This window comes from Lucilia sericata, unplaced genomic scaffold (genome assembly GCF_015586225.1).
Source record: "Lucilia sericata isolate MDLA Ls3-8-SP2 unplaced genomic scaffold, ASM1558622v1 Contig000105F_arrow, whole genome shotgun sequence".
Taxonomy (NCBI): Eukaryota; Metazoa; Arthropoda; class Insecta; order Diptera; family Calliphoridae; genus Lucilia; species Lucilia sericata.
Genome location: NW_023994137.1, coordinates 139,324 through 166,405, shown reverse-complemented (window position 1 = coordinate 166,405; position 27,082 = coordinate 139,324). Strand labels below are relative to the sequence as shown.

General features: G+C 29.3%; 1 protein-coding gene across 2 annotated transcripts; it reads left to right on the top strand.

The window, feature by feature from the left end:
* The first annotated feature begins 392 nt into the window (after positions 1-392).
* LOC119600146 (brain tumor protein) lies at positions 393-26,268 on the top strand. 2 transcript variants are annotated; one of them, XM_037950234.1, is made up of 3 exons: positions 393-669; positions 20,364-20,564; positions 22,072-26,268. In XM_037950234.1, exon 3 carries the CDS (start codon positions 22,218-22,220, stop codon positions 25,338-25,340), a length of 3,123 nt encoding a protein of 1,040 aa, XP_037806162.1. In that variant the 5' UTR covers positions 393-669; positions 20,364-20,564; positions 22,072-22,217; the 3' UTR covers positions 25,341-26,268. The 2 variants fall into 2 exon arrangements, with proteins under 2 accessions (XP_037806162.1, XP_037806163.1); XM_037950235.1 differs by lacking the exon at positions 393-669 and adding an exon at positions 1,809-1,982.
* Positions 26,269-27,082: the final 814 nt, after the last annotated feature.

Here is a 27,082-nt window from a genome sequence, read left to right as displayed (position 1 = left end):
TCTTCCTCCTGTTCTCTCTCTTACTATGACAAAAACAAATTGTAAAGCTCTTTAGAATTTTGTTAAACGTTTTTTTGTTTTGTTTTTCTTGTTTCTTGAAATGCTCTCTCGCACAAAGAGAATTTACTCTTTGTGTGTTTGTTTTTGAGCTGGCTATATATGAGTACGAATGTGTATGAAAACGTGTGTGTGTTTTTAGTTCTTCATATTATTATATGTGTTGTTGTTGTTGTTTTTACTACTGCTGCTGCTGTTGATGGAGTTCTTTTCAGTGTATTTTGTTGTTGTTGTTTTATGTTCTGTGCTTGGGTTCTTGTTTTTTTGCTGTTCCATCCGTCTGTCTGTTTGGCTGACTGGCTGGTTTTATGTCTATACAACAAAATTTACCATTTTATACATCATTCTGTTGCCGTTCTTCGTGGTCGTCGCGCGTATTTTCATACGCCGTTGTCCGTTGAATTTTGTATAAAAACATTTTTTTGTTGTTTAATCGGCGTCACCCCTACTAAAAAAAAAACTTTACAAAAAAAGTAAAAAACAAAAATTCAAATACAAAAAAACATCAAACAAATTTTAACAACGCTTTTTTTAACCAGAAAAAAAAGCAGGAAATTTATTAAAGTTTAAACTAAAACAAAGATAAAAAATTAAAGAAATTTAGAAAAAAAGGTGAATAAAAAAGTTTTATATTTATAATTTTTGATAAAATTAAAGAAAAATAGAAATATTTATTAAAGTGAAGAAATTTACTAAAGGAAGAGCAATATTAAACAAAAAAGAATTGTTATTAAGTGTTTGAACAAAAAAAATATGGTAACATATTAAGTCTATTAAAAACCTAACAATAACTTAAATATTTTTAATAAAACCCACGAACAAAAGCTAAAGTTAAAAGAAAAAAAACTATTAATTAAAAACAAAACCTTTTCTAAAAGAAACAAATTAAAAACATGGATTATCTTCTGCAGACTTAAAAAAAATTACAGAAAAGTTTATTATGAAAAGAAACAAATTTATAAAATATAAACAAATACTAACAAAAAATACTTAAATTTAGAAAATTTTTTAAACAAAATTTAGTTTTTAAAAAAAAAAATTCTACAAATTATGGCAACTCTTAAAACAAGCTGAAGAAGAAAAAAACTTGTACAGTAAAAATGTATAAATTTTGTATTTGAGTAAGCGTTTGTGTGTTTTCCTTTAATTCTCCTTATTGTTGTTGTGGCTGTTGTCTTTGCTGAAATAAAAAACAAAGTTCTTAACGAAGAAAAAATGAGTAATTTCCTACTTTAACCAACTCTTTGTTTAAAAAAAAAGAAAACTTAAATTCTCTTGTGTTTTTAAAATATTTTGCGTTTGTTTTCTCTTTAATAATTTGTTCTGTTTTTTTTTTATACTCTTCCCCTTAAACATTTGTTTTGTTAATATTTCGCGCAAAATACACAAAAAAAACAAAACATAAAGAAGGAATAACAAAAAAATATAACAACAAAAACTTGAAATAACTGAAATATGAAGAAAAGTATAAAATGAAATAACAAAAAAGCAACAAAAAAAAACCTACACAATTTTTATATTCATGAACTCTGTGTTTGAACCTTTGTGTGTGTGTGTGTTTGTTTGTAGGTATAGGCGTGTGTGTTTTGTTTTTGTTGGTATGATTTAACTGATGTATGGATGGATATGAACTCTACTTGAAAAAAAAAAACACAAGAGCAGAAAGAAAAAACTGTTTTTTAACGTTTTTTCCTTTTTTGCTTTTCTCGTCTTTTTTAGAACTCTGATAAAAAAAACTGCCAAAGAAATAAACTGCTGAATGTGTGGTTTCTTTTATAAATTTTCTTTTGAATTTTATGTTTTTTTCTCTATAAGTGCTGCTTATAATTTAAATTTGTTTAATTTAAAGAAAAAAAGTTTGAAATTTAAATCAGTTTTAATAAATCCCGATAAAAGAACAAAAAAGAAAAGAAATAAACTAAAAGGTGATGTGGTGTGTTTAATAAAATTATGTTTGGTAAAACGTAATTGCGAAATTATTAAAAAAGTTTTAAACAAAAAACATGCTGTTGTAAAGAAGTTTCTGGTGTTTTTTTTTTTAAAGAACTTTTTAAAAAAAAGTTTAAAATTTGCATAAGCATTTAAAAATATTAAAATTTAATTGTTTTTTTACAAATTTTTAATTCTTTTAAAGATTTTTTAAAATATTGTTTATTATTTAGAAAGAACTAATTGTTTATATCAAAAATTTATTAAATTATAAAAAAATCTAATTTGTTTTATAACATTTAAATTTTTTTGTTAAATTTTTAGCTTTTTGTGGTTTTTAGTAATTATTGCCACATTTTTTATTCTAGAACAAGAACTCAATGTTTTTATGCGATTTTTTGCTGTTAATTTAGCGATTTTTACTGATTGTTTTGGGAATTTTGCATATTTTTACTTAAATTTTTAATTTAGTGAACTAAAATATAATGAATATAATAAATATTGCAAAATTTAATGATATTCTTTTTTAAATCTTAATATTTCTTGAAAATTTGTTAAATTTTTAATTCATAATTTATAATAGGTATTTGTTGATGTTAAATTGCAATATTTTTAAAAAATCACCTTAAAATATTTTTTAAAATTAACAATTTTAAAGTATTTTTCCCGTTGTTAAATAAAATTTTGAATAGTTTTTTGTTAAAATTAATTTAGTTCTACTAGAAATTAAGCAAGCAATCAGTTTAAACAGTTTTCAATTTCTTTGAAATTCAAAGGATATTGTTTATAACCCTTTTTCAAACGTTTAAGGAACAAATTTTGACTGAAAAGTAGTTCTAAAAACTTTTTATAAAGGATTATGAATAAGACCCCAAATTTTTAATCTTAAAGGCAATTTCCAAATTCTAAACAATTTTCTAAATACATACATATTTTAAAGCAAAAGTCTTCAATACTTAACATCTTATGTTTTTAAAACCAAAATAGAAAAATTGTTTAAACCTCTTCAATAATTTTTAACCTCAAAATTTCAACTTATTTTTAAATTTAACCTTTACCCATTTAGAATTTTTGGACATTTTAAACATAATTTTGTTTTAAACCCAAACAAGCTTTAAATTAAAAAAATATATGTTAAAGTTTAACTATTTATAAAATTAACAAAATTATAGTGTTTTATAATTTATGCTCATTCTAACTCAATAGGCCTTAATTATAAATTCTAATCAGTTATAAAATTGTATTTCCTTAAACAAACTACATACACGTTTAATGTTGGTTTTTATTTATAAAAAAAAAAAACAAACTTAATAATTGTATTTTTGTTTCGGTTTTAAAGCGGATATGTATAGAATAATTATTTTACTAGCAAAAATATAAAGATTTTTATCTAGATAATTTCTAGAAATTTTCTGGGAAAACAAATTAAATTTTAGCTCAAAAAGTCAATGAATTTAGCAAAATTTCTAAAAATTAGTTTTTTAAATAATAAATAATATAAAGGGTGTGAAGTTAAATTCGTCGGCCAGATACGTCCCACACCACATATGTCAAATACGTTCCACATACTATAAAATTCGTTTTCAAATGAATTAAAATTTATTTTTTAATAAAACGAGCACCAAATAAAATGTTTTTTAAGAAATAAAGTAAAATTATATTAAAATATATTAAAAAAATTAATATATAAAATAAAAATTAGTTAAAATAATTTTATACTCGTCAAATATGGTAGTAAAATATAGAATTTTCAAATGCAAAAAACAGACACTTGGAGAAGACATGAATCGGGGTACCGGCAGAGTGGAAGTAGCCCAGGACTAGTTCTTTCCAAAAACATATAGTTTGTATGCAATTCCAGCTCAGGATAATTTTGGGGTACCGAAAAACTGGAAGTAGCCCAGGACCAGTTCTTTCCAAAAATATATAGTTTATATTTTGCCAAAAATAGTGGAATTTTCAAGTGGCTCCAAAGAGCATTTGGAGAAGACATGAATCGGGGTACCGAAAAACTGGAAGTAGCCCAGGGCTAGTTCTTTCCAAAAATGTATAGTTTATATGCAATTCCAGCTCAGGATAATTTTGACGATTTTTTGAAAAATCATCAAATTTTGCCAAAAATAGTGGAATTTTCAAGTGGCTCCAAAGAGCATTTGGAGAAGACATGAATCGGGGTACCGAAAAACTGGAAGTAGCCCAGGGCTAGTTCTTTCCAAAAATGTATAGTTTATATGCAATTTCAGCTCTGGATAATTTTAACGATTTTTTGAAAAAGCATACAATTTTGCGCAAAATGTAGGTAGTTTCAGGTCGATACTATTATTCTTATTATGAAAAACATTTCAAAAATCAACTTCTGTTGCTCAATATTTGATATTTGATTTGAATTTTCGTTAACAGTTTTTACGTGTAAAAACTTTTGTTAATATTAAATATCACTCAATGAACTCTTTTTAAAGAATTATCTTGACGGCAGTTCAAAATTTCATTTTGTGAATAAATAATGAGAGTGATGGAGGTAGCAAAATATTGTTGTAAGTTAATTTGTTAATTTGTTGTTGGGATCGCCGTTTTAATGTGTTTATGACAGCACAATTTTTTCTTGTGTTTTTTATATTCTCAGGTAATAATAATGTAAAAATAGAGTCCCTTCGACTCTACTTGACCGTTCGCGCGTAGTGAACTACCACGATAACCATTCTTAGGTAATATTTTTCGTATTCGTTGTGAAAATTGAAAAAAAACTCTACAATATCTCAAAAAAAATGAAGCAGAAGAAATTAAAAATTTTAAAAGATTTCATAAAAACACTTGTAATTCTTTGCGAATATTGGGAAATGTCTTAAAAAATTAAAGATTTCACAAAAACTCTAGAACAAGTCGAAAAAAAGTTAAGCTCTTTGTTGAGAAAATTCTCAAAATTCCCTACACAGTTGCTATGGTGTCCGAAGTTTTGACCCTATTTAGGGATCGATTCTTTTATTGATCGTTTATAACAACACAAGTGTTGAGGATTGAAAGGTAATTTTTGTACGTATGTATGAATGTATTTTATGATTTTGTGTAACATATGCTTTTTATGTTTTTTTCAAAAAATCGTCAAAATTATCCAGAGCTGGAATTGCATATAAACTATACATTTTTGGAAAGAACTAGTCCCGGGCTACTTCCAGTTTTTCGGTACCCCGATTCATGTCTTCTCCAAATGCTCTTTGGAGCCACTTGAAAATTCCACTATTTTTGGCAAAATTTGATGGTTTTTCAAAAAATCGTCAAAATTATCCTGAGCTGGAATTGCATATAAACTATATATTTTTGGAAAGAACTGGTCCTGGGCTACTTCCAGTTTTTCGGTACCCCGATTCATGTCTTCTCCAAATGCCCTTTTGATCCACTTGAAAATTCCACTATTTTTGGCAAAATTTGATGATTTTTCAAAAAATCGTCAAAATTATCCAGAGCTGGAATTGCATATAAACTATACATTTTTGGAAAGAACTAGTCCCGGGCTACTTCCAGTTTTTCGGTACTCCGATTCATGTCTTCTCCAAATGCTCTTTGGAGCCACTTGAAAATTCCACTATTTTTGGCAAAATTTGATGATTTTTCAAAAAATCGTCAAAATTATCCTGAGCTGGAATTGCATATAAACTATACATTTTTGGAAAGAACTAGCCCTGGGCTACTTCCAGTTTTTCGGTACCCCGATTCATGTCTTCTCCAAATGCTCTTTGGAGCCACTTGAAAATTCCACTATTTTTGGCAAAATTTGATGATTTTTCAAAAAATCGTCAAAATTATCCAGAGCTGGAATTGCATATAAACTATACATTTTTGGAAAGAACTAGTCCCGGGCTACTTCCAGTTTTTCGGTACCCCGATTCATGTCTTCTCCAAATGCTCTTTGGAGCCACTTGAAAATTTCACTATTTTTGGCAAAATTTGATGGTTTTTCAAAAAATCGTCAAAATTATCCTGAGCTGGAATTGCATATAAACTATATATTTTTGGAAAGAACTGGTCCTGGGCTACTTCCAGTTTTTCGGTACCCCGATTCATGTCTTCTCCAAATGCCCTTTTGATCCACTTGAAAATTCCACTATTTTTGGCAAAATTTGATGATTTTTCAAAAAATCGTCAAAATTATCCAGAGCTGGAATTGCATATAAACTATACATTTTTGGAAAGAACTAGTCCCGGGCTACTTCCAGTTTTTCGGTACCCCGATTCATGTCTTCTCCAAATGCCCTTTTGATCCACTTGAAAATTCCACTATTTTTGGCAAAATTTTATGATTTTTCAAAAAATCGTCAAAATTATCCAGAGCTGGAATTGCATACAAACTATATGTTTTTGGAAAGAACTAGTCCTGGGCTACTTCCACTCTGCCGGTACCCCGATTCATGTCTTCTCCAAGTGTCTGTTTTTTGCATTTGAAAATTCTATATTTTACTACCATATTTGACGAGTATAAAATTATTTTAACTAATTTTTATTTTATATATTAATTTTTTTAATATATTTTAATATAATTTTACTTTATTTCTTAAAAACATTTTATTTGGTGCTCGTTTTATTAAAAAATAAATTTTAATTCATTTGAAAACGAATTTTATAGTATGTGGAACGTATTTGACATATGTGGTGTGGGACGTATCTGGCCGACGAATTTAACTTCACACCCTTAATAATATAAATACCTATAACTCTACTAAAATTTATCTGTTTAACTGAAATTTTATTTTTAATTCATAAATTTTTTTCTCATATTTCTTTAAATATTTCTTATTTGATTTGAATTTTTAAGTATCTGGTATTTATTTTTCATTAATATTTTATTAATATAAATGTCAAAAATTAGAAGATTTTTTAATTTAGATGTTCAAATTTGTTTTTTTTATTATTAAACAAATAAGCATGTTTGTGTTAACATAACAAAAAGACCATTGACTCTTTTTTTTTTTATTCTTGTTCGTTATTTGTAAAGAAATATTAACAAAAAATTTATAATTAAATAAATAAAATAAAAATACGAAAAATAAACACATTTTTTTATCATACAAATACAAAATTATTTTTATAAATTTTGTTGTTGTTATTATTGTTGTGAGTTTGAAAAAAACGTGTTTAATTTATGAGTATTAGAATTAATTTTGCATTTGATTTGAGTTGAGTTGTATGTTATTGTTGTTGTTCCGTTGAAATAAACTTTTTTCAAATATAATGAAATGTTTTCTACTATTTGTGGCAAAATGACGAAGATAAAATTTTATTTCATATAAAATATATATAATTCCCGAAAAATTATGAGTCAGACTTTGTTTAATCAAAAGAGAATTTCCAATAACTTGAGATTTTTATAAAAAAAAACTATTAGAACTTTAAGTGATAAATAAGCTAAAAATAAATTTATAGGGAATCTAATAAACTTTATTTAAATATAAAGTTTACTTAACTAACTTATCAATTTTGTTTAGTTTGTTTAATAATTTGTTTAAATATTGATTTAAGTTCAATTTAAAATAACTATAATAAAGATATGTATACTGAGTCCATTGTTAACCAGAATTAAGTGTTAATTTTAAAAAAGATATTTAGTTTTAAAATAGAAAAGGTTGGTTTATAATGGAAATCAAAAGTTGTTATTAACAACTTCAAGATAAACTTATTAAAAAAGTTCTAATATTTTTCTGATTCATAACTAGATCAGTTCTAGTTTAGTTATAGTTCAGTTTTCCTACAATATTAGTTCAATCCTAGTTCAGTTCTAATTCTTTTCTAGTTCAGTTCAAGTTGAGTTCCAGTTCAAGTACAGTTAGTTCAATATTTCAGTTCAAGTTCAGATCTAGTTTGGTTCTAGTTCAGTTCTATTTCAGTTATAGTTCAGTTTTAGTTCAGTTCTTGTTCAGTTCTTGTTCAGTTTTAGTTCAGTTCTAGTTCTAGTTCAGTTCTAGTTCAGTTCTAGTTCAGTTCTAGTTCAGTTCTAGTTCATTTCTAGTTCAGTTCTAGTTCAGTTCTAGTTCAGTTCTAGTTCAGTTCTAGTTCAGTTCTAGTTCAGTTCAGTTCTAGGTCAGTTCTAGTTCAGTTCTAGTTCTGTTCTAGTTCAGTTCTAGTTCAGTTCTAGTTCAGTTCTAGTTCAGTTCTAGTTCAGTTCTAGTTCAGTTCTAGTTCAGTTCTAGTTCAGTTCTAGTTCAGTTCTAGTTCAGTTCTATTTCAGTTCTAGTTCAGTTCTAGTTCAGTTCTAGTTCAGTTCTAGTTCAGTTCTAGTTCAGTTCTAGTTCAGTTCTAGTTCAGTTCTAGTTCAGTTCTAGTTCAGTTCTAGTTCAGTTCTAGTTCAGTTCTAGTTCAGTTCCAGTTCAGTTCTAGTTCAGTTCTTGTTCAGTTTTAGTTCAGTTCTACTTCAGTTCTAGTTCAGTTCTAGTTCAGTTCTAGTTTAGTTCTAGTTCAGTTCTAGTTCAGTTCCAGTTCAGTTCTAGTTCAGTTCTAGTTCAGTTCAAGTTCAGTTCTAGTTCAGTTCTAGTTCAGTTCTAGTTCAGTTCTAGTTCAGATCTAGTTCAGTTCTAGTTCTAGTTCAGTTCTAGTTCAGTTCTAGTTCAGTTCTAGTTCAGTTCTAGTTCAGTTCTAGTTCAGTTCTAGTTCAGTTCTAGTTCAGTTCTAGTTCAGTTCTAGTTCAGTTCTAGTTCAGTTCTAGTTCAGTTCTAGTTCAGTTCTAGTTCAGTTCTAGTTCAGTTCTAGTTCAGTTCTAGTTGAGTTCTAGTTCAATTACAGTTCAAATTCTGTTCTTGTTCAGGTTCAGTGGAGTTATAGTTCAGTTCTATATCACATTATATGACAGTTTTGATATAATTTGAAAATAATTTTGAATTAATTTGTTTAATATTAAAATTTTTCAAATTTTTGAAGTCAAACTTAAACTACAAAGCTTTTAATTTAATTTTAAAGAATATAAAAAAGGCAAGATTTTAATAAAAAATACTAAATTTTGTGCCAGGCTAATACAAAACTTTTCAATTTACTTGATTTTCAATAAAATTCATATCTATTTTTACCTTGGGAAAAACATAAACGACTCCTTAACTAATTTGTTTGTTGTTCGGAAATAGTATTTTCCCAAAAAAGAAAATCACTCAAGTGTAAATGGTTTAATTTGGTCTATTTTACTACTACTACTAGAACATATCGTTAGAGTAAATTGTTCTCAACTTATTGTACACGCTTCATGCCCAATTTAATCAACGTGCTAAGAAACAATTTAGTTTCCATATTTTCCTCAAAAGGATTAGTAAAAACAAAAAACTAACAACAGGATAATTACATAAACAACAAGTATTTATAAATTTCGTAAGAAATTGTTCAAATTGTTTATATATTCAAATCTTTTAAATCTTTCACATGTTTCTAAGTAATTTATATGGTTTAAAAAAATGTAGTCTTCTCCTTTAGTTATAAAACTAGATATTTCTAGTTTCTTCTATTGTTTACAGTTGTTATTGTTATATAAAATGTTTACTTACAACTTACTAAAGTTACTTGTATTGTTTTTTCCCTTGGCCTTAAGTGAGAAGAAATACAGGTAGAAAACAATATGTGTAAACGTTTAAAGACGAAATAAAAAGATTTCAAAGGATTCACCACAATTACTAAAATAGTTTTCTTGTACAACATAAAAGATTTTTCTAGGAATTAACAAAAAGAAAATAACCATAAGACACACACATACACATACAATTGATGGCTACAAAACAAATAACAATTTCACCGTAAAAACAGGGGGAGAACAATTTTTATGTTGTTTTAAATAACAAATTAAATAGTATAAAGAAATTGTTAACATTTTACTGATAAATGAATTTAATTGTTTCAAATACAATTAATCTTATTTTGGGTTAAGGCTATTAATTCTAAGAAATTGTATTTTATGACTTTTATTTGTACATACAAGAATGAAGTTAGGTAGATAATGAGACATTAATGTTTAAAACATGAGATGAATTTTTTGAATGTCACTGGAAATTTACAGAGTCAAGAAAATCACAAAGTTGAAAACTGGATTACTGTTTTTTTATTTGAAATAATTGACGTTTTTAATGGACTAGTGTAATTTAGAACAGTATTTTAGGGAATATCTTAATTTTCATTTAATTATATTAAAGCTTAAGAAAAATGTTGGAAAATTGGAGAGTTCCTCTTTGTAAAAATCAAGCAATTTTTGAAATATGTAAGTTTGTGTGTTTTTCAAAGTCTTAGTTCAGTTCTAGTTTAGTTCTAGTTCAGTTCTGGTTCAGTTCTAGTTCAGTTTTAGTTCAGTTCTGTTCTAATTCAGACCTAGTTCTAATTCAGTTCTAGTTCATTTCTAGTTTAAATATAGTTCATTTCTTTTTCAGTTCTTGTTTAGTTCTAGTTCTGTTCTAGTTCAGTTCTAGTTAAGTTGTAGTTCAGTTCTAGTTCAGTTCTAGTTCAGTTCTAGTTCAGTTCTAGTTCAGTTCTAGTTCAGTTCTAGTTCAGTTCTAGTTCAGTTCTAGTTCAGTTCTAGTTCAGTTCTAGTTCAGTTCTAGTTCAGTTCTAGTTCAGTTCTAGTTCAGTTCTAGTTCAGTTCTAGTTCAGTTCTAGTTCAGTTCTAGTTCAGTTCTAGTTCAGTTCTAGTTCAGTTCTAGTTCAGTTCTAGTTCAGTTCTAGTTCAGATCTAGTTCAGTTCTAGTTCAGTTTTAGGTCAGTTCTAGTTCAGTTCTGGTTCTAGTTCAGTTCTGGTTCTAGTTAAATTTTAGTTCAGTTCTAGTTCAGTTCTAGTTCAGTTCTAGTACAGTTCTAGTTCAGTTCTAGTTCAGTTCTAGTTCAGTTCTAGTTCAGTTCTAGTTCAGTTCTAGTTCAGTTCAGTTCTAGTTCAGTACCAGTTCATTTCTAGTTCAGTTGTTGTAGAACAGTTTATGAACAATACTTTAACTTAATTCCATTTTAGTTAAAGAGACTTTTTCCAACTTAAATTAAAAAACAAATCATTTGTGGTCAATTTTAGCACTTCATTCCTTAAGACATTTTAAAAACTTCTTAATTAAATTTTATACTCTTTCTGTTTCAACCATCATCTACTTCATAACTTAGTAAATTTAACAACTTTACATACATAAATTATGTATTTTTTTCATTTTACAAAATTTAAGCTTTTTTCATTTTCAAATGTTGTAGTAATTGTTGTTGTTATTTTAGCAGTTATCCTTAAGGGCCATCAACAACAATACATAATGAAATAAAAATGCAAAACCGTTAAATAAGAGGGGGTTTTAGAAAAAAAAAGAAATGAGAATTATGTTGTTGCTGCAAAAAAAAAAATACAATGTAAATTTTTTTATATACAAGATTTAAATTTTTGATTTGAATACGCTACAACACACACACACGCTAACAGCACAACACAATCCAAAATAAAATAAATTATGCATAAATTTATGCTGTTAATGTCCTGGGATTTACAAACAAATAAAGGTGTTTAACGAAAAAAGGTTCCCCCTCTCTCTCGATCTAGACTTTTCGAGCAACAGCAGTCGCCGCAATAACAAAAAAACATATTTTTTATACACATAAAAATTTACCACTTCCTTGTCGTTATGTTTATGTACAAATGCATAAATGTGTGTGTGTGCTTGTGTTTTGTATCTATGTGAATTAAGTCTGCGTTAGTTTGATTTTTTTTATTGCTGCTACTGCTGTTGTTGTGCAGAAAAGTAATTGAACTCTATTTTTAGAATGAACGAATTTTACCTTCCCTTCTAACACACATAGACACACAAATGCACACACTCCCTCTTTTTAATAACATTTTGTATTAGATTCTATCAGTTCCTAAATACATACCCAAATTCACACACATACACACACTAACAACCTGGTATAGTTAAAGGACATTTCGGTACAGTAGGACAGTGCGAAAGAGAGCTGTAAGAGGAAAAGGGGATTTGAAATGTTTAACTGAAATAGCAAAAAAATAAAAGGATTTAGTTGGAAAAGAAAATCATCGGTTGCATTTTTGCTAGATACAGAAATTTTTGTTAAACAAAACAGACATTTACACGTACTTTCCATACGTTGTAGATACATTTCAATAATTCCTTTGAGTGTATTTGTATTTCCTAGGTTTTATTTTGTTCCTGCTGCTACTGTTGGTTGTTTTTGGTGTTGTTGTTGTTAGTGTGAGTACATATTTATTTTCGGTTATTGCCATTTCTCTGATAGTTTACGTTTATTCCTGTTTGTATTCTACATACATTTTGTGGGGAAGAGTACAGTATCGATTGTAAAGATAGCGAGGAGATATTTAGTTATAGTGTTCTTGTAGAAACAAAATTAGAATTTTATTCCAAAGGCTGGTGTATAACTTTGAATTTGACCTCCAAATTTCTAGTCAGATTAGATCTAGTTCAGTTCTAGTTCAGTTCTAGTTCTGTTCTAGTTCAGTTCTAGTTCAGTTCTAGTTCAGTTCTAGTTCAGTTCTAGTTCAGTTCTAGTTCAGTTCTAGTTCAGTTCTAGTTCTAGTTCAGCTCTAGTTCAGTTCTAGTTCAGTTGTAGTTCAGTTCTAGTTCAGTTCTAGTTCAGTTCTAGTTCAGTTCTAGTTCAGTTCTAGTTCAGTTCTAGTTCAGTTCTAGTTCAGTTCTAGTTCAGTTCTAGTTCAGTTCTAGTTCAGTTCTAGTTCAGTTCTAGTTCAGTTCTAGTTCAGTTCTAGTTCAGTTCTAGTTCTAGTTCAGTTCTAGTTCAGTTCTAGTTCAGTTCTAGTTCAGTTCTAGTTCAGTTCTAGTTCAGTTCTAGTTCAGTTCTAGTTCAGTTCTAGTTCAGTTCTAGTTCAGTTCTAGTTCTGTTCTAGTTCAGTTCTAGTTCAGTTCTAGTTCAGTTCTAGTTCAGTTCTAGTTCAGTTCTAGTTCAGTTCTAGTTCAGTTCTAGTTCAGTTCTAGTTCAGTTCTAGTTCAGTTCTAGTTCAGTTCTAGTTCAGTTCTAGTTCAGTTCTAGTTCAGTTCTAGTTCAGTTCTAGTTCAGTTCTAGTTCAGTTCTAGTTCAGTTCTAGTTCAGTTCTAGTTCAGTTCTAGTTCAGTTCTAGTTCAGTTCTAGTTCAGTTCTAGTTCAGTTCTAGTTCAGTTCTAGTTCAGTTCTAGTTCAGTTCTAGTTCAGTTCTAGTTCAGTTCTAGTTCAGTTCTAGTTCAGTTCTAGTTCTGTTCTAGTTCAGTTCTAGTTCAGTTCTAGTTCAGTTCTAGTTCAGTTCTAGTTCAGTTCTAGTTCAGTTCTAGTTCAGTTCTAGTTCAGTTCTAGTTCAGTTCTAGTTCAGTTCTAGTTCTATTTCAGTTCCAGTTCAGTTCTAGTTCAGTTCTAGTTCAGTTCTAGTTCAGTTCTAGTTCAGTTCTAGTTCAGTTCTAGTTCAGTTCTAGTTCAGTTCTAGTTCAGTTCTAGTTCAGTTCTAGTTCAGTTCTAGTTCAGTTCTAGTTCAGTTCTAGTTCAGTTCTAGTTCAGTTCTAGTTCAGTTCTAGTTCAGTTCTAGTTCAGTTCTAATTCAGTTCTAGTTCAGTTCTAGTTCAGTTCTATTTCACTTCTAGTTCAGTTCTAGTTCAGTTCTAGTTCTAGTTCAGTTCTAGTTCAGGTCTAGTTCAGTTCTAGTTCAGTTCTAGTTCAGTTCTAGTTCAGTTCTAGTTCAGTTCTAGTTCAGTTCTAGTTCAGTTCTAGTTCTGTTCTATTCAGTTCTAGTTCAGTTCTAGTTTAGTTCTAGTTTAGTTCTAGTTCAGTTCTAGTTCCAGTCAGTTCTAGTTCATTTCTAATTCAGTTCTATTTTAACCTAACCAAAATTAAAACATATTCCAGTTTATGTCTTAAGCTTACATTTAGGAGCATATAAAAGCTTAATGCATAAGCTCTATTATTTTGCAAATACATATGTACATAAAAACCTTTGTTACCTCTTAATCTTATTTTATTAAGGGAAACGTTCCTTTTATTCCTCCATTGCCCCCTGGGGAAAAGCGTTTTTTATTAGCAATTACATTTTTTAAAGTATTTTTATGAACATAACTGTTTAGACTTAATCCATACAACCATAAGAAGATACATAAATATATTTGTTATTCATACAACTAAAGCAACAGCCAGTTTTTTATAACCTGGCCATAAGAAGAAGAAAAACAGCAATACAACAGGCAAATATTTTATTATGAACAAGGACCCTCTCCACAAAACTGTAACAACACAAACATTCACTACTGTTGAATTGTTTGTATTAAAATGAAATTGCGCAAAATGTTATAATTGTTTTTGTTGTACGTAAGAAGAGATATTGAACCCAACAACAAAATAACAATAGAGAAAAGCAACCGAACAGAAAAAGAATTTTCCAAACTTTTTGCTGTTTGGCTTTTTGTATTTCAACAACTTGCTTTACAACCTGTAGCTTAAAAGCAATTAGACTAAAAACAACTCAAGAGAGTAGAATATGGCAAAAGTATCCTAGAAATAAAAAAAGAGTACTAACAGGATATTATAGAGTAATGTCAAATGCGCAAGTAAACATCTCTACTCTCTCGAAAAGTAAAGAGAAGTTTTTTAAGCTTAACTGCTAACATCAAGAGGGTGTTGTAAGGATTTTATTTGTTAAGGAAAATCTATAGTTTTTTAATCCCTAAAAAAGTATACACACACTTTTAAACAAATATACAATATTTTTATTTTCGTTAAATGTATGTATATTTTTTGCGTCTTTTTATTTTTTTTTGATATGTTAAAAGCAAAGCGGCATTCAACAGTTCGGCTTTGGTATAACAACATATTGTTGCTTATTTTAATGGTTAAGAGCTTTTTATTCTTGTTTGTTTAGGGGGGTGGCACAGGAGTGGGAGTTAAAGATTTTATTTTCCAACATACTTTGGCGTTTAATAACCCTCCAATATTTGCTATCTATATAAGAGTATAGTGAATAAGTGTGTGTGTCTATATCTTTTATAGAATTTATTGTATAAGGGCGGTTTTTTGTTAGTTCTACTGGTTGTTATATATTGCCTACAAGTGGTGGGTGGTTGTTTATAACAGCCCCCTTGTTTTATATTCATTTTTACTGAAAATTTTCAGCAAATAGTAGAAAAAAATACAATTTCATATATATTTAGTGGCGTACGTGATTGTTGTCTCTATGAGTACTAAAACATGCTGCTAGGAACTGTGTAAGTGGATGTAAGGAAAGGTATTAAATCATGATCGAAATAATAGACTTTTTTTTTGGAGAAAGATGATCGTTTTTAGACATAAATCGAATTTTTATAGAAAATAATAAGTTTGTTGAACAAAATACTTTATAATAGGCAGCAAACCTCCTTCTGATCGACTACTTTAAGTCCTCTTTACCTTCAAGGTATCCTCCATTGGATCAACTACTTTGAGTACGAGGGGATAGCTCTGATACATATAATATGCTTATGCAAAGGAACCTTGCGAACAAGCATGGTGTCCTCGACTACGTTGAGTCCTTATTTTTAGGGCTTGATATTATACTTCCTATTCGAAAAGATTGCCGTATTCTCAAACTTCTGAAAGGTGTAAGATTCGCCAAAGAAATCTTTGTTCCCATAACTTTTTTCTGTACTAGGCAGCTAACCTTTTGCTGATTGCACAAATTTATACAAAGGAGTTTTTGCTTCCACTCTAACCGGCTCTCGATATGAGGTAACACTCTTAAGCTTGTTACCTTATATTGCTGTCATTACCTATACAGGATGATCAACATTTCTTATACATTCCTTTAAAGTTAAAACCACCTTCATACAGACGAGAAGTTCTAACACAACGACAACGAATTTCTATAAAATATTAAAGAAAGTTACGACGCGACGCGAGAAATTTCTATAAAAAATTCAATAACCTGACAGAATTTTTATAAAAAATCCAAGTATTTTGTTAATTATACATTTGACTTTACCAAAGTTTACATTTTATTGAAAATCTCTTTAATCTAATTAAAAACTTTTAATACCTTTACAGCACTTTTAATTTTCTTCTACTTAATTTAATTGTATACGTTGAGTACGAATATTGATATGTATTTATGTTTCTTGTTATAGTTGTTGGTGATTTTCCTCTTGCATTAAAACACAATCACGCACACAACGTTTACACCAAACAACAACAAATCATCCATTTCAACTCATCCTTCATCGTCTATACAGTTATTATACTGTTGCTGAGGAGTCATTTGTTATTATTATTTTCTTTTTTGTTTATTGTTGTTTTTGTTATTGTTAAATTCGTTGTTGTCGTCACACACTCTCCTAGGAAATTTGTATAAAAATTTTATTGATTTTTTTTTCTGAGTTCTTTTACCACCACCAACATCTCCAACATCTCACCTCTTCAAATAGTTAAAACAATTCTATTTCTCTCTTTCTGTTATCCATCAAATTTTGTTTATTGTGTGTTGTTGTTGCTATTGTTATTTACAACTTTGTGTGCGTGCGTTCGTTTTGATAAAAACACATTTTTACACTTTTATTTATATTAGTCATTCTTAGGTGTTTGTTTATTTAATTATTATTGTTTTTATTATATTTTATTTTGAATTTTCCTTATTTTTTCTTTACATTTAGTTGTATGCGTGAGTGAGCTTGTGAGTGTGTTAAAAATGAATTTTCCTATTTTTCATGGTTATTTGATGGAAAATGAAATTAAAAATAAAAAAAATTTTCCAAAGTTGTACACGCGAGTGAATATTTTTATATTCTTTTATTTTGTTGGACGATTAATTTGATTATTTTGTCTTGTGCTTGTTAAGGGAAAAATACGTAGTTTTCTTTTACAGGATATTGTTGTTATTAGATTTATAAAATTAACCCCTTAAGGTATAAGGTTACACTTTTGGTTAGATTTTTTTACAATTTTCTAGACTTTCATTAAATTACTCCAAAGAGCGATAGATTTTCTAAGGAAACAACAAGTTAAAGATAAAATTTATATAGGATATTTAAGTTTCTATACAAAATTAAACAAAGAGAACGAATTTTTATAGAAAATTATATTTAGATTCGAGAGAAATTTTAAGAAAGCAACAATTTATTGAAAAATTTAAAAAAACATGCTATTTCTTATAAAATATAACAGATAATAGAAAATAGAGCAATAGAAATTTCAAAAATTCCAAAATTGTTCCCTTAACATTAAAAATATAAAAAAAATCCCAGAAGTATAAAATGTATCACTTAATATTCTTCAAATATTTTAGAATTTTGTTAAACATTTTCTATAGAGAAAAATATTATTTTAATTTTCCAAAATCCTCTATTAAGTTTTCCTTTTTTTTCTATAATTGTCTAAACACCCTCTTTAGAAAAAAAGCCTCTCTTCTCTGGTTAATGTCAATGACCTTTGTGCCAAAACAATAAAATTAGTAGTAGTCCCATTTTGGGGTTAAAAACAGAGAATACGACTCATTCATACGATGAAATGTTGTATGTCGTACCCTTTTTAAAATAGAATTGCCTACTACTATGGTGTTTATATGTACATACTATATAAAAAATATTTTGTTGTAATTGTTGTTATTGTTGTAGTTTTTGCTGTTTATTTTGCATTCACAGTTGTTGTCGTCATCTCAACACTCTGTGCTTTTATATGTGTGAGAGTTTGTATGCGAGATGTTTGTGTAATTGTATTGTTATCACTCTGAAAAATACAAAACAAAGCCCAAAAAACAAACGATAACGCAACAAGAGCAAACGTTTTTCTTTTTTTTTTTTTGTTCTCTTCTCTACAGTTTTCCATTACAATACACTGTTTGAGCCAGTTATGGAAAATTGAGATTTTGAACTGGAGTAGGCTTGACTAAACTAGACTATAGACTAGACTATAGACTAGACTATAGACTAGACTATAGACTAGACTATAGACTAGACTATAGACTAGACTATAGACTAGACTATAGACTAGACTATAGACTAGACTATAGACTAGACTATAGACTAGACTATAGACTAGACTATAGACTAGACTATAGACTAGACTATAGACTAGACTATAGACTAGACTATAGACTAGACTATAGACTAGACTATTGACTAGACTATAGACTAGACTATAGACAAGACTATAGACTAGACTATAGACTAGACTATAGACTAGACTATAGACTAGACTATAGACTAGACTAGACTATAGACTAGACTATAGACTAGACTATAGACTAGACTATAGACTAGACTATAGACTAGACTATAGACTAGACTATAGACTAGACTAAAGACTAGATTAAAGACTAGATTAAAGACTAGACTACAGACTAGACTATATACTAGACTATAGACTAGACTATAGACTAGACTATATACTAGACTATAGACTAGACTATAGACTAGACAATAGACTAGACTATAGACTAGACTATAGACTAGACTATAGACTAGACTATAGACTAGACTATAGACTAGACTATAGACTAGACTATAGACTAGACTATAGACTAGACTATAGACTAGACAATAGACTAGACTATAGACTAGACTAAAGACTAGACTAAAGACTACACTACAGACTAGACTATAGACTAGACTACAGACTAGACTATAGACTAGACTATATACCACACTATAGACTAGACTATAGACTAGACTATAGACTAGACAATAGACAAGACTATATCACTCTGAAAAATACAAAACAAAGCCCAAAAAACAAACGATAACGCAACAAGAGCAAACGTTTTTCTTTTTTTTTTTTTTGTTCTCTTCTCTACAGTTTTCCATTACAATACACTGTTTGAGCCAGTTATGGAAAATTGAGATTTTGAACTGGAGTAGGCTTGACTAAACTAGACTATAGACTAGACTATAGACTAGACTATAGACTAGACTATAGACTAGACTATAGACTAGACTATAGACTAGACTATAGACTAGACTATAGACTAGACTATAGACTAGACTATAGACTAGACTATAGACTAGACTATAGACTAGACTAAAGACTAGATTAAAGACTAGATTAAAGACTAGATTAAAGACTAGACTACAGACTAGACTATAGACTAGACTATAGACTAGACTATATACTAGACTATAGACTAGACTATAGACTAGACAATAGACTAGACTATAGACTAGACTATAGACTAGACTATAAACTAGACTATAGACTAGACTATAGACTAGACTATAGACTAGACTATAGACTAGACTATAGACTAGACTATAGACTAGACAATAGACTAGACTATAGACTAGACTAAAGACTAGACTAAAGACTACACTACAGACTAGACTATAGACTAGACTACAGACTAGACTATAGACTAGACTATATACCACACTATAGACTAGACTATAGACTAGACTATAGACTAGACAATAGACAAGACTATAGACTAGACTATAAACTAGAGTATAGACTAGAAATATGCAACATTCATTAAGGTAGACTATAGACTAGGTTATATACCAGACTATACAATAGACTATAATCTAGACTACAGATTAGACCATAAAATAGATTATGGACTAGACTGCAATCTCTACATTAGCTTATACTATTCTAGTTCAGTCTATAATGTTGTCTAGTCTTTTTTTATATCAAAAACTACTGAATTTTCCACCCCTGGTTTCAACAACTGCTGCTTGTTCTTGTAATGAGTGTTGCATTTTTCAACAAACTTCAAACATTTGTTATTGGATATGTGTATATGTAGTTTTGTTAGAAAACCATTTTGTTGTTGTTAAATTTTCTATTTTTCCTGCTTGTTGTTTTTGTTTTTCTTTTATGTTTTTTTTTTGTTTTGTACGTTTGAAAATTGTTCTAGCCTGTTTTCCCGGGTCGTTTACTGCACAATGCGCATAGTTGAATATTTTTGTTCCTCATTTTTGTTGTTTCCATACTCGTTGTTGTAGTTGTTGGTGTATTCAATATTGTAACTGCTGCCTGACTTGACTTGCCTGCCTGCTGTTGCTTATTTGCTCCTCTGCTGTCTTTTATAGTTTGTTTGAGTTTGTTGTTTGAAGGAAAACCAACAACAACAAGTACATTTACACATACATACACACATTAACAAAAATAAACTACACAACAACAAGGAGGAAAGCAATCAAATACAAATGTCCCAGTTGAAAAATATCCTTTTCATATACAAGACACATGTAAAATTTAATTTTTACACACGGACAGTTTGTTGGTTTGTTAAAACTGAAAAAAAAAAAATTAAGAAAATAAAATAAAAACATGGTGTTACAGTAAATTTATTAAAATTTAAATGGTAAATGTTGTGTTATTTGTAAAAGAAAAACAATTAATTGCTCTTCTTTTTTTACAATTTCCTGAAAATAAAATTTAATTTTTATTCTACCTTAATATTAATTAAATAATTTCTTTTCCTTTAATTACAGGACTTTTTCATATAATTGACTTAATTATAAATGTAAATTTGTGTTGAGAATTTAAACAAAAAAAAAAATACAATAAAAAACAACAAGAAGAAGAAAACAGCAGCAAAATATTATAATATAAATTTTATAACTTCATCACGAAAAATCTCATCATCATATAGCAAACAAAATAGAGAAGAGAAAGAATGTTTAACGAAGAGAGTATGTATAATTAATTTTTTTAATATTGTATGATAAAAACATTAGCGCCTAAACATATACTACACTTATAAATGGATTAATTATCTCATACAACGTGTAATAATTCACAATAATAGAATAACTGCAAAACACACGCAAATTAAAAAAGAAAACAAACAGAAATCTAGTAATATTAATAGATCATTTAAGAACAAACTAGAGGACAAAAACAACAATAATTAATAGAAATATGTTTAATAATAATTTTTGTGACCATAAGGAAAAAAATAAATTTTAACTTTACACAAATAAGGAAAGAAAAACTTAAATAACAGATGGCTTTGTTTTCAGTATTTAAATAAAGTTTTTATAAAAATTAAGGATTCTACTTTATTAACGTGATATTTAAAACGAAGTTTAAAGTGTGTTTAGCTATTAACTTTTTAAATCTATTGAGAACATTTTTATAGAAAAGAGCAATTATTAAAATAAAGTGTTAAATATTTAGAAAGTTCTTAGAATTTTAATGTTGAAAATGGTGCAAATATTGATATAAATTAAAAATATAGCAGAGTGTTTTATACAAATTCATAAGATCGGAAGGTTTTATTTCAAAAAATCAAAATATCGATATTTTTGAAGAAAGTGAATGATTTTTTTCTACAAGTTTAGGAGAACAATAACTTTTTTTTAACATTTCAAGAGAAACGCAGATAATTTAAGAACGCGAAAAAAAATTCTAGAAAAGCTGCAACAATTACAACAATTTTTTATTGAAAATTTAAGAGAGAACGACAAACTTTCTATAGAAATTTAAAAAAAACTACAAATCTTTTATAGAAATTTAAAAAGAGCGACAAATTTTCATAGTAAATTCAAAAGAGCTGCAAATTTTCCCAAAAAACGAAATATTTTCTTTATAGAATACAAAAATTTGCATATTTCATACAGAGAAATGAAGAGAGCGTTATAATTTTTATAAAAAATTTCAGTGAGCAAAATATTTTCTAAAGTAAATCTCAATGAGCGATAGAATTTCTAAACAAAATCAAGAAACCAAAAAAGATTCTATAGGAAATCAAAAAGAGTGATTAAAATCTATAGGAAATAAAGAGAGCAACAAAATTTTTATAGCAAATTTTTATATAAAATATATATGAGATTACGATCGGCTTTCTCTTGGAATTAAAGATTTCTCTTGGAAATAGAGATCAATAAAAGTTCTAAAGAAACTTTAATATATAAACTTTTTCATTCAAAAATCAAAAGAGCGACCATAGTAAATATAGTAACTAAACATGTTTTTCAAAAAATTCCAGATTTTAAACACTATTTCTTAGAAAAATTTATGGAAAACATTGTAAAAAACATTCATATAAGTTAAGTTGATCAATGTCATATCTTTGGAACTAGAAGGCTTACCCCGACTAGACTGAAATATCCGCCTTTTGTTTTATTCAAAATCAAATAATTTTTCCTCTTAATTTCCAATAAATTTAACAAAATTTCTCTCTATTCCACATTTTAGGTATTCTTTTCCGGATTTTCTATTAAAATACAACAAAAACAAACACTCAATTAAAATAAATAAAAGAACAATTTCATTTCGAAGCGATTTTTACAAAACAAAGCGAAAATAAATTCATACAAGATTTTTAAAACGTGTCCAACAAAATGGCCACATCTCCCACACCATCATTAGACTCCATACGTGGTACAAATTCCATTGAATCCTATATTGAACATAATGGTTATCTATCCGATTCACCACTCACATTAAGCGGTTCCTCGCCACCGGTCAGTGACTCAGCCATTTGTGATGATTTCTCAAATGTCGTAGGACAAACAGTTGTGGGACAACATCCTATATCAGCGTCAGTATCATCATCCGCTTCGAGTACATCATCAGCATCGTCCTCTTCGTCATCGTCCTCATCATCGAGTTCGGGTTTAAGTGGTTGTGGCAGTACATCTAGCAGCGCCTCAAGTACATCATCCAATACGGGTGGTGGCGGCGGCGGCGGTGGAGGAGGTGGTGGAGGTCCTGGTGTAATAGGCAGTGGTAAAGGTAGTCCCTGTAATAATCTCTTGGGTACATCGGCAAATGGCAATGTTATAAATGTAACTACGGCAAATGGCACAAGTGCTGCACCACGTTGTACAGCCTGTAAAAGTAAACAATCCGATGCTGTGGCCAAATGCTTTAATTGTGTAAGTTTTTTGTGCGGTAATTGTTGTACAGCTCATGAATTTATGCATTGCTTCAATGGACACAATGTTTGTTTGATTAAGGGTTTTGAAAGTGGAACCACAACACACCCCGGCAGTAATTCACAATTGAGCAGTAATCCTATGGATTTTAAATTCTCCAGTTCTTTGACCATGATGTTGCAGCAACAACAGCAACAACATCAGCAACAGCAGCAACAACAGCAGCAACAACAACAGCATCAACAGCAGTCACAGCAACAATTACAAAAGGCTCCCACACAACAGCCTCTATCGCAGCTGTCAAAGATTGTCTTGAGTTCAGCCGCCGCAGCCGCTGCTGCAGCAGCTGCCGCTTCTTCTTTCAGCAATGATTTGAATTCCAACGATTCCTCGATTATGGGTCAGGAAGATATCTTCTCCAGTATGTTGCCCTCTAGCATGCGTTCATCCCAACAATTGTTACCAGCTTCAATGAGCCAACAACAAATGCAACCCCCACAACAGCCCTTGTATTGTCAGCGCCATAAGAACGAGTACTTAAAGTTCAGCTGTCGTACTTGCTGTACTTTGGTGTGCAAGGAATGTGTTATCTTAGAACACTCCTCGGGCATGCATGAAGTTGAACATGTACAGGAAAATGGCTTGGGTTCATTAAATCAATTAGCCGGCCAGTCTACACCCGAGACAGTATTACAAACTGTTTTAGCTGATTTGCGTGGTAAAGTAGGCGATATTGTCTCTATGGTAGGCAGCCAACAAACACCCGGAGATAATCAAATCCTAAATGGTTCGAAAATTAAAATGCAGTATCAAAAAGCCCACAATGAGGTTAATGAAACCTATCAGTTCTTCTGCTCTATGTTGGATGAAAGAAAACAGGAATTACTTAAAGAATTGGAAAGTCTATACAATGCCAAGATGAATACCCATTCAGCCTGGATACAAAGATCCAAGGAGTTGATTGAAAAGACTTTACAGAGTTGTGATGCTATTGAAAGATCACCCAAGGCTCATTCCATTACCGAAGTTTTAATGTTGCGCAAAACATTGGAATTACAATTACAGGCAGCTATGCAGGAATTACAAATGCCCTTCGAATTGGAATTCATGTCAAATTATCAATCCATACAGGCTGGTGTGCGCAATACTTTTGGCTATATCAGAGCTTCAGCTGGTGATATGGTACAGCAACAGGTTAAACAACCACCCATTGCCAGACCCTCACAGTCTACATCATCATCGTCATCTCATGGTGGTGGCTCTTCGAATAGCAGTGTTACTGGAGGCTCACATTTGCCCGGTGGCTTAGGTTTGTCCGCCAATCTTTTGGAATCTTCTTATTCCAGCAGCTTGTTGGGCAATAGAGCTAGTGTTTTGCAAGCAAACCATAATAGTGGTTCCACTTTTGAGGATTTGATGACCAAACGTTTTAATGCAGCCAATTCCAATAACAACACACCCTTTGTGGGAGTACCCGTTACCAATCCCTATGAGAAATGGAGCAATGGCGGCAGTGACAACTTATTCTCCTCTGCCCAAGATCCTTTCTCCTCCAGTCAAATGCTAACAAATGGTTTGACAGCCAACTCAAACTGTACCACCGTGGCTACTACTAATGCCGGTTTGGCAGCCTCTGCTTTGGCTACCCTAAACATGACTAATGGCAGCGGTTGCTCCAGTTCTGACTCCATCATGGACTTGACTTCCAAATTGCTCTCTGCCACCATCTATCCACCTAAATCACAGATTAAAAGACAAAAAATGATTTATCATTGCAAATTTGGCGAATTTGGCGTTATGGAGGGTCAATTCACCGAACCCAGTGGTGTAGCTGTCAATGCTCAAAACGACATTATTGTGGCAGATACCAATAATCATCGTATACAAATCTTCGACAAGGAAGGTCGCTTTAAATTCCAATTTGGTGAATGCGGCAAAAGAGATTCACAACTTTTGTATCCAAATCGAGTGGCTGTAGTGCGCAATTCGGGAGATATTATTGTAACCGAACGCTCGCCCACACACCAAATACAGATTTACAACCAGTATGGCCAGTTTGTGCGTAAATTTGGTGCAAATATTTTACAACATCCACGAGGTGTTACCGTCGACAACAAGGGCCGTATTATAGTGGTCGAATGCAAGGTAATGCGTGTCATTATCTTTGATCAAAATGGCAATGTTTTGCATAAATTTGGCTGCTCTAAACATTTGGAATTCCCCAACGGTGTGGTGGTCAATGACAAACAGGAAATTTTCATTAGTGACAATCGTGCCCACTGCGTTAAGGTGTTCAACTATGAGGGCCAATATTTAAGACAGATTGGTGGTGAAGGTGTTACCAATTATCCCATTGGTGTGGGCATTAATACCAATGGTGAAATACTTATCGCTGACAATCATAACAATTTCAACTTGACCATTTTCACCCAAGACGGTCAATTGGTTTCCGCCTTGGAATCGAAAGTCAAACATGCTCAATGCTTCGATGTGGCCCTAATGGATGATGGCAGTGTTGTATTGGCCAGCAAAGATTATCGTCTTTACATCTATCGTTATGTGCAAGTACCACCCATTGGTTTGTAAACATGATTTCTTTATTTTTTAACGTATATTTTATATAGAATTTTATATAGAATTTTAAAACAACAACGTACACTTATTATTAATTATTATTATTATTTTTTGTTTTTGTAAGTTATAAAAAAAATGCATTTTTTATTATTATTATTATTACTACTATTAGTTTTTTGATAATGTTATTTATTATTTTTTGAAAATTTTAAAACACAAAACAAAACACGTAAACGAAAAAAAACGTAATTTGAAGAAAAACAAAAACAATATGATGTTAAATGATTGATTTAAGATTTTCATGGTATTAAGTGAAAATCCTTAAACAAAAACACGACTGAGCTTTGTTAAATTTTTTGTTGTAAAGAAAAACTTCTTAAAAAAAAAAGAGTAACAAATTTAGAAAAAAGCTCTTGCTAATGATAAAAAAGCTCTTAAATGCTACAAAAAAATGCTCTCTCTATCACTCTCTATAATTAGTGTTATAAGGCGATAAGTTTTTTTTACTTGTTTGTTAATTTATATAAAAACAACCAACAAATTTTATGAAAAATTTGTGGAATTTTTCTTAAAAAAAACTAATGATGAATTTGAAATCTCTTTGTTTTTTTAATTTAATTTTTTTTATATAAGAAAGTAATAAGTAATTTTGTTGAGCTCAGTTTTTTCTTTTTTTTTGTTATAAAACTTTTAAGCTTCTTCTACTCACTAAGACTACCCGCCCCCTTACTGTCCCTCATTTATTTTATTAATATTTTATTTACACTCTCACTACCCTTTTGACCCCCTTCCCCCTCTCCCCCTGTGTGTCTCATTAACTTGTTTTTATTGTTGAGGTTATTTCCTTTTTTTTAATAAATTGTTTTTTATTTTTACTTTTATTTTATTATTTTTTTTTAATAATTTTAAGCTTAATTATTTCTTTTTTATATAGTTTTTTAAATAAATTTTGTGTATGTAATGTTTTATTAAATTTTTTTTTATAATGGTAAATTTTTTTTGTGTAATTTGTAATTTTATTTTTTCATTTTATGTATTTTCTGTTTGTTATTTTTATTTTTTTTTGGCTGTTTTTTAATGTTTATTTCTTAAATATTTATTATAGATATTTTGTTTGCTTTTTTATGATGAAGAAATTTTTAGAAAAAAAATTTTAAAGAATTTTATTTAATTTAAAGTTTTTATATACTCGCATTAATAATTATTTTCTAAAAAAAAAAAAAAACATTTCATAACTTAAACTTTAATTTATAGTTTATAAAATGTTTTTTTTTTTGTATTCAAATTTATTTATTTCTTTAAATTTTTATAACAAAACTCCTAATGAATTTGTATATTTTTTATAAGTTTTTTACCATTAATTTTAATTTTTTTCTATTTTTTTTTATTTTTGAGTGTTTTATGTTAATTATAAATTTTTTTTTTATTATATATGAACTGAACAATTTTTGTGCGAAGCGAAATAATATAATGATTTTGTTAATTTTTTTTATTATTAAAAAAACAAAAAAATACTATCTAAATAAAACTGTTGATTTTTCTTAAACAAACTTCTTTTTTTTTCAAAATAATTACAAAAAAAAAAAAAAAAAAGAAAATATAATTAATAAAAAAGTTATTAAAAAGCCTAAAAATACCTTTTTTAAACAAACGCTAGAAAAGAAATCTTTAAAGCTAAAAGATTTTTTTTAAACAATTTTTCTCTACTCCTGTTTGGCAATCAGTTTATAAGACTTAACACATAATAATTCTTA

Excerpts from the sequence above, each read along its gene's own strand:
- LOC119600146 (XM_037950234.1), top strand. The coding sequence starts at position 22,218 with ATGGCCACATCTCCCACACCATCATTAGACTCCATACGTGGTACAAAT.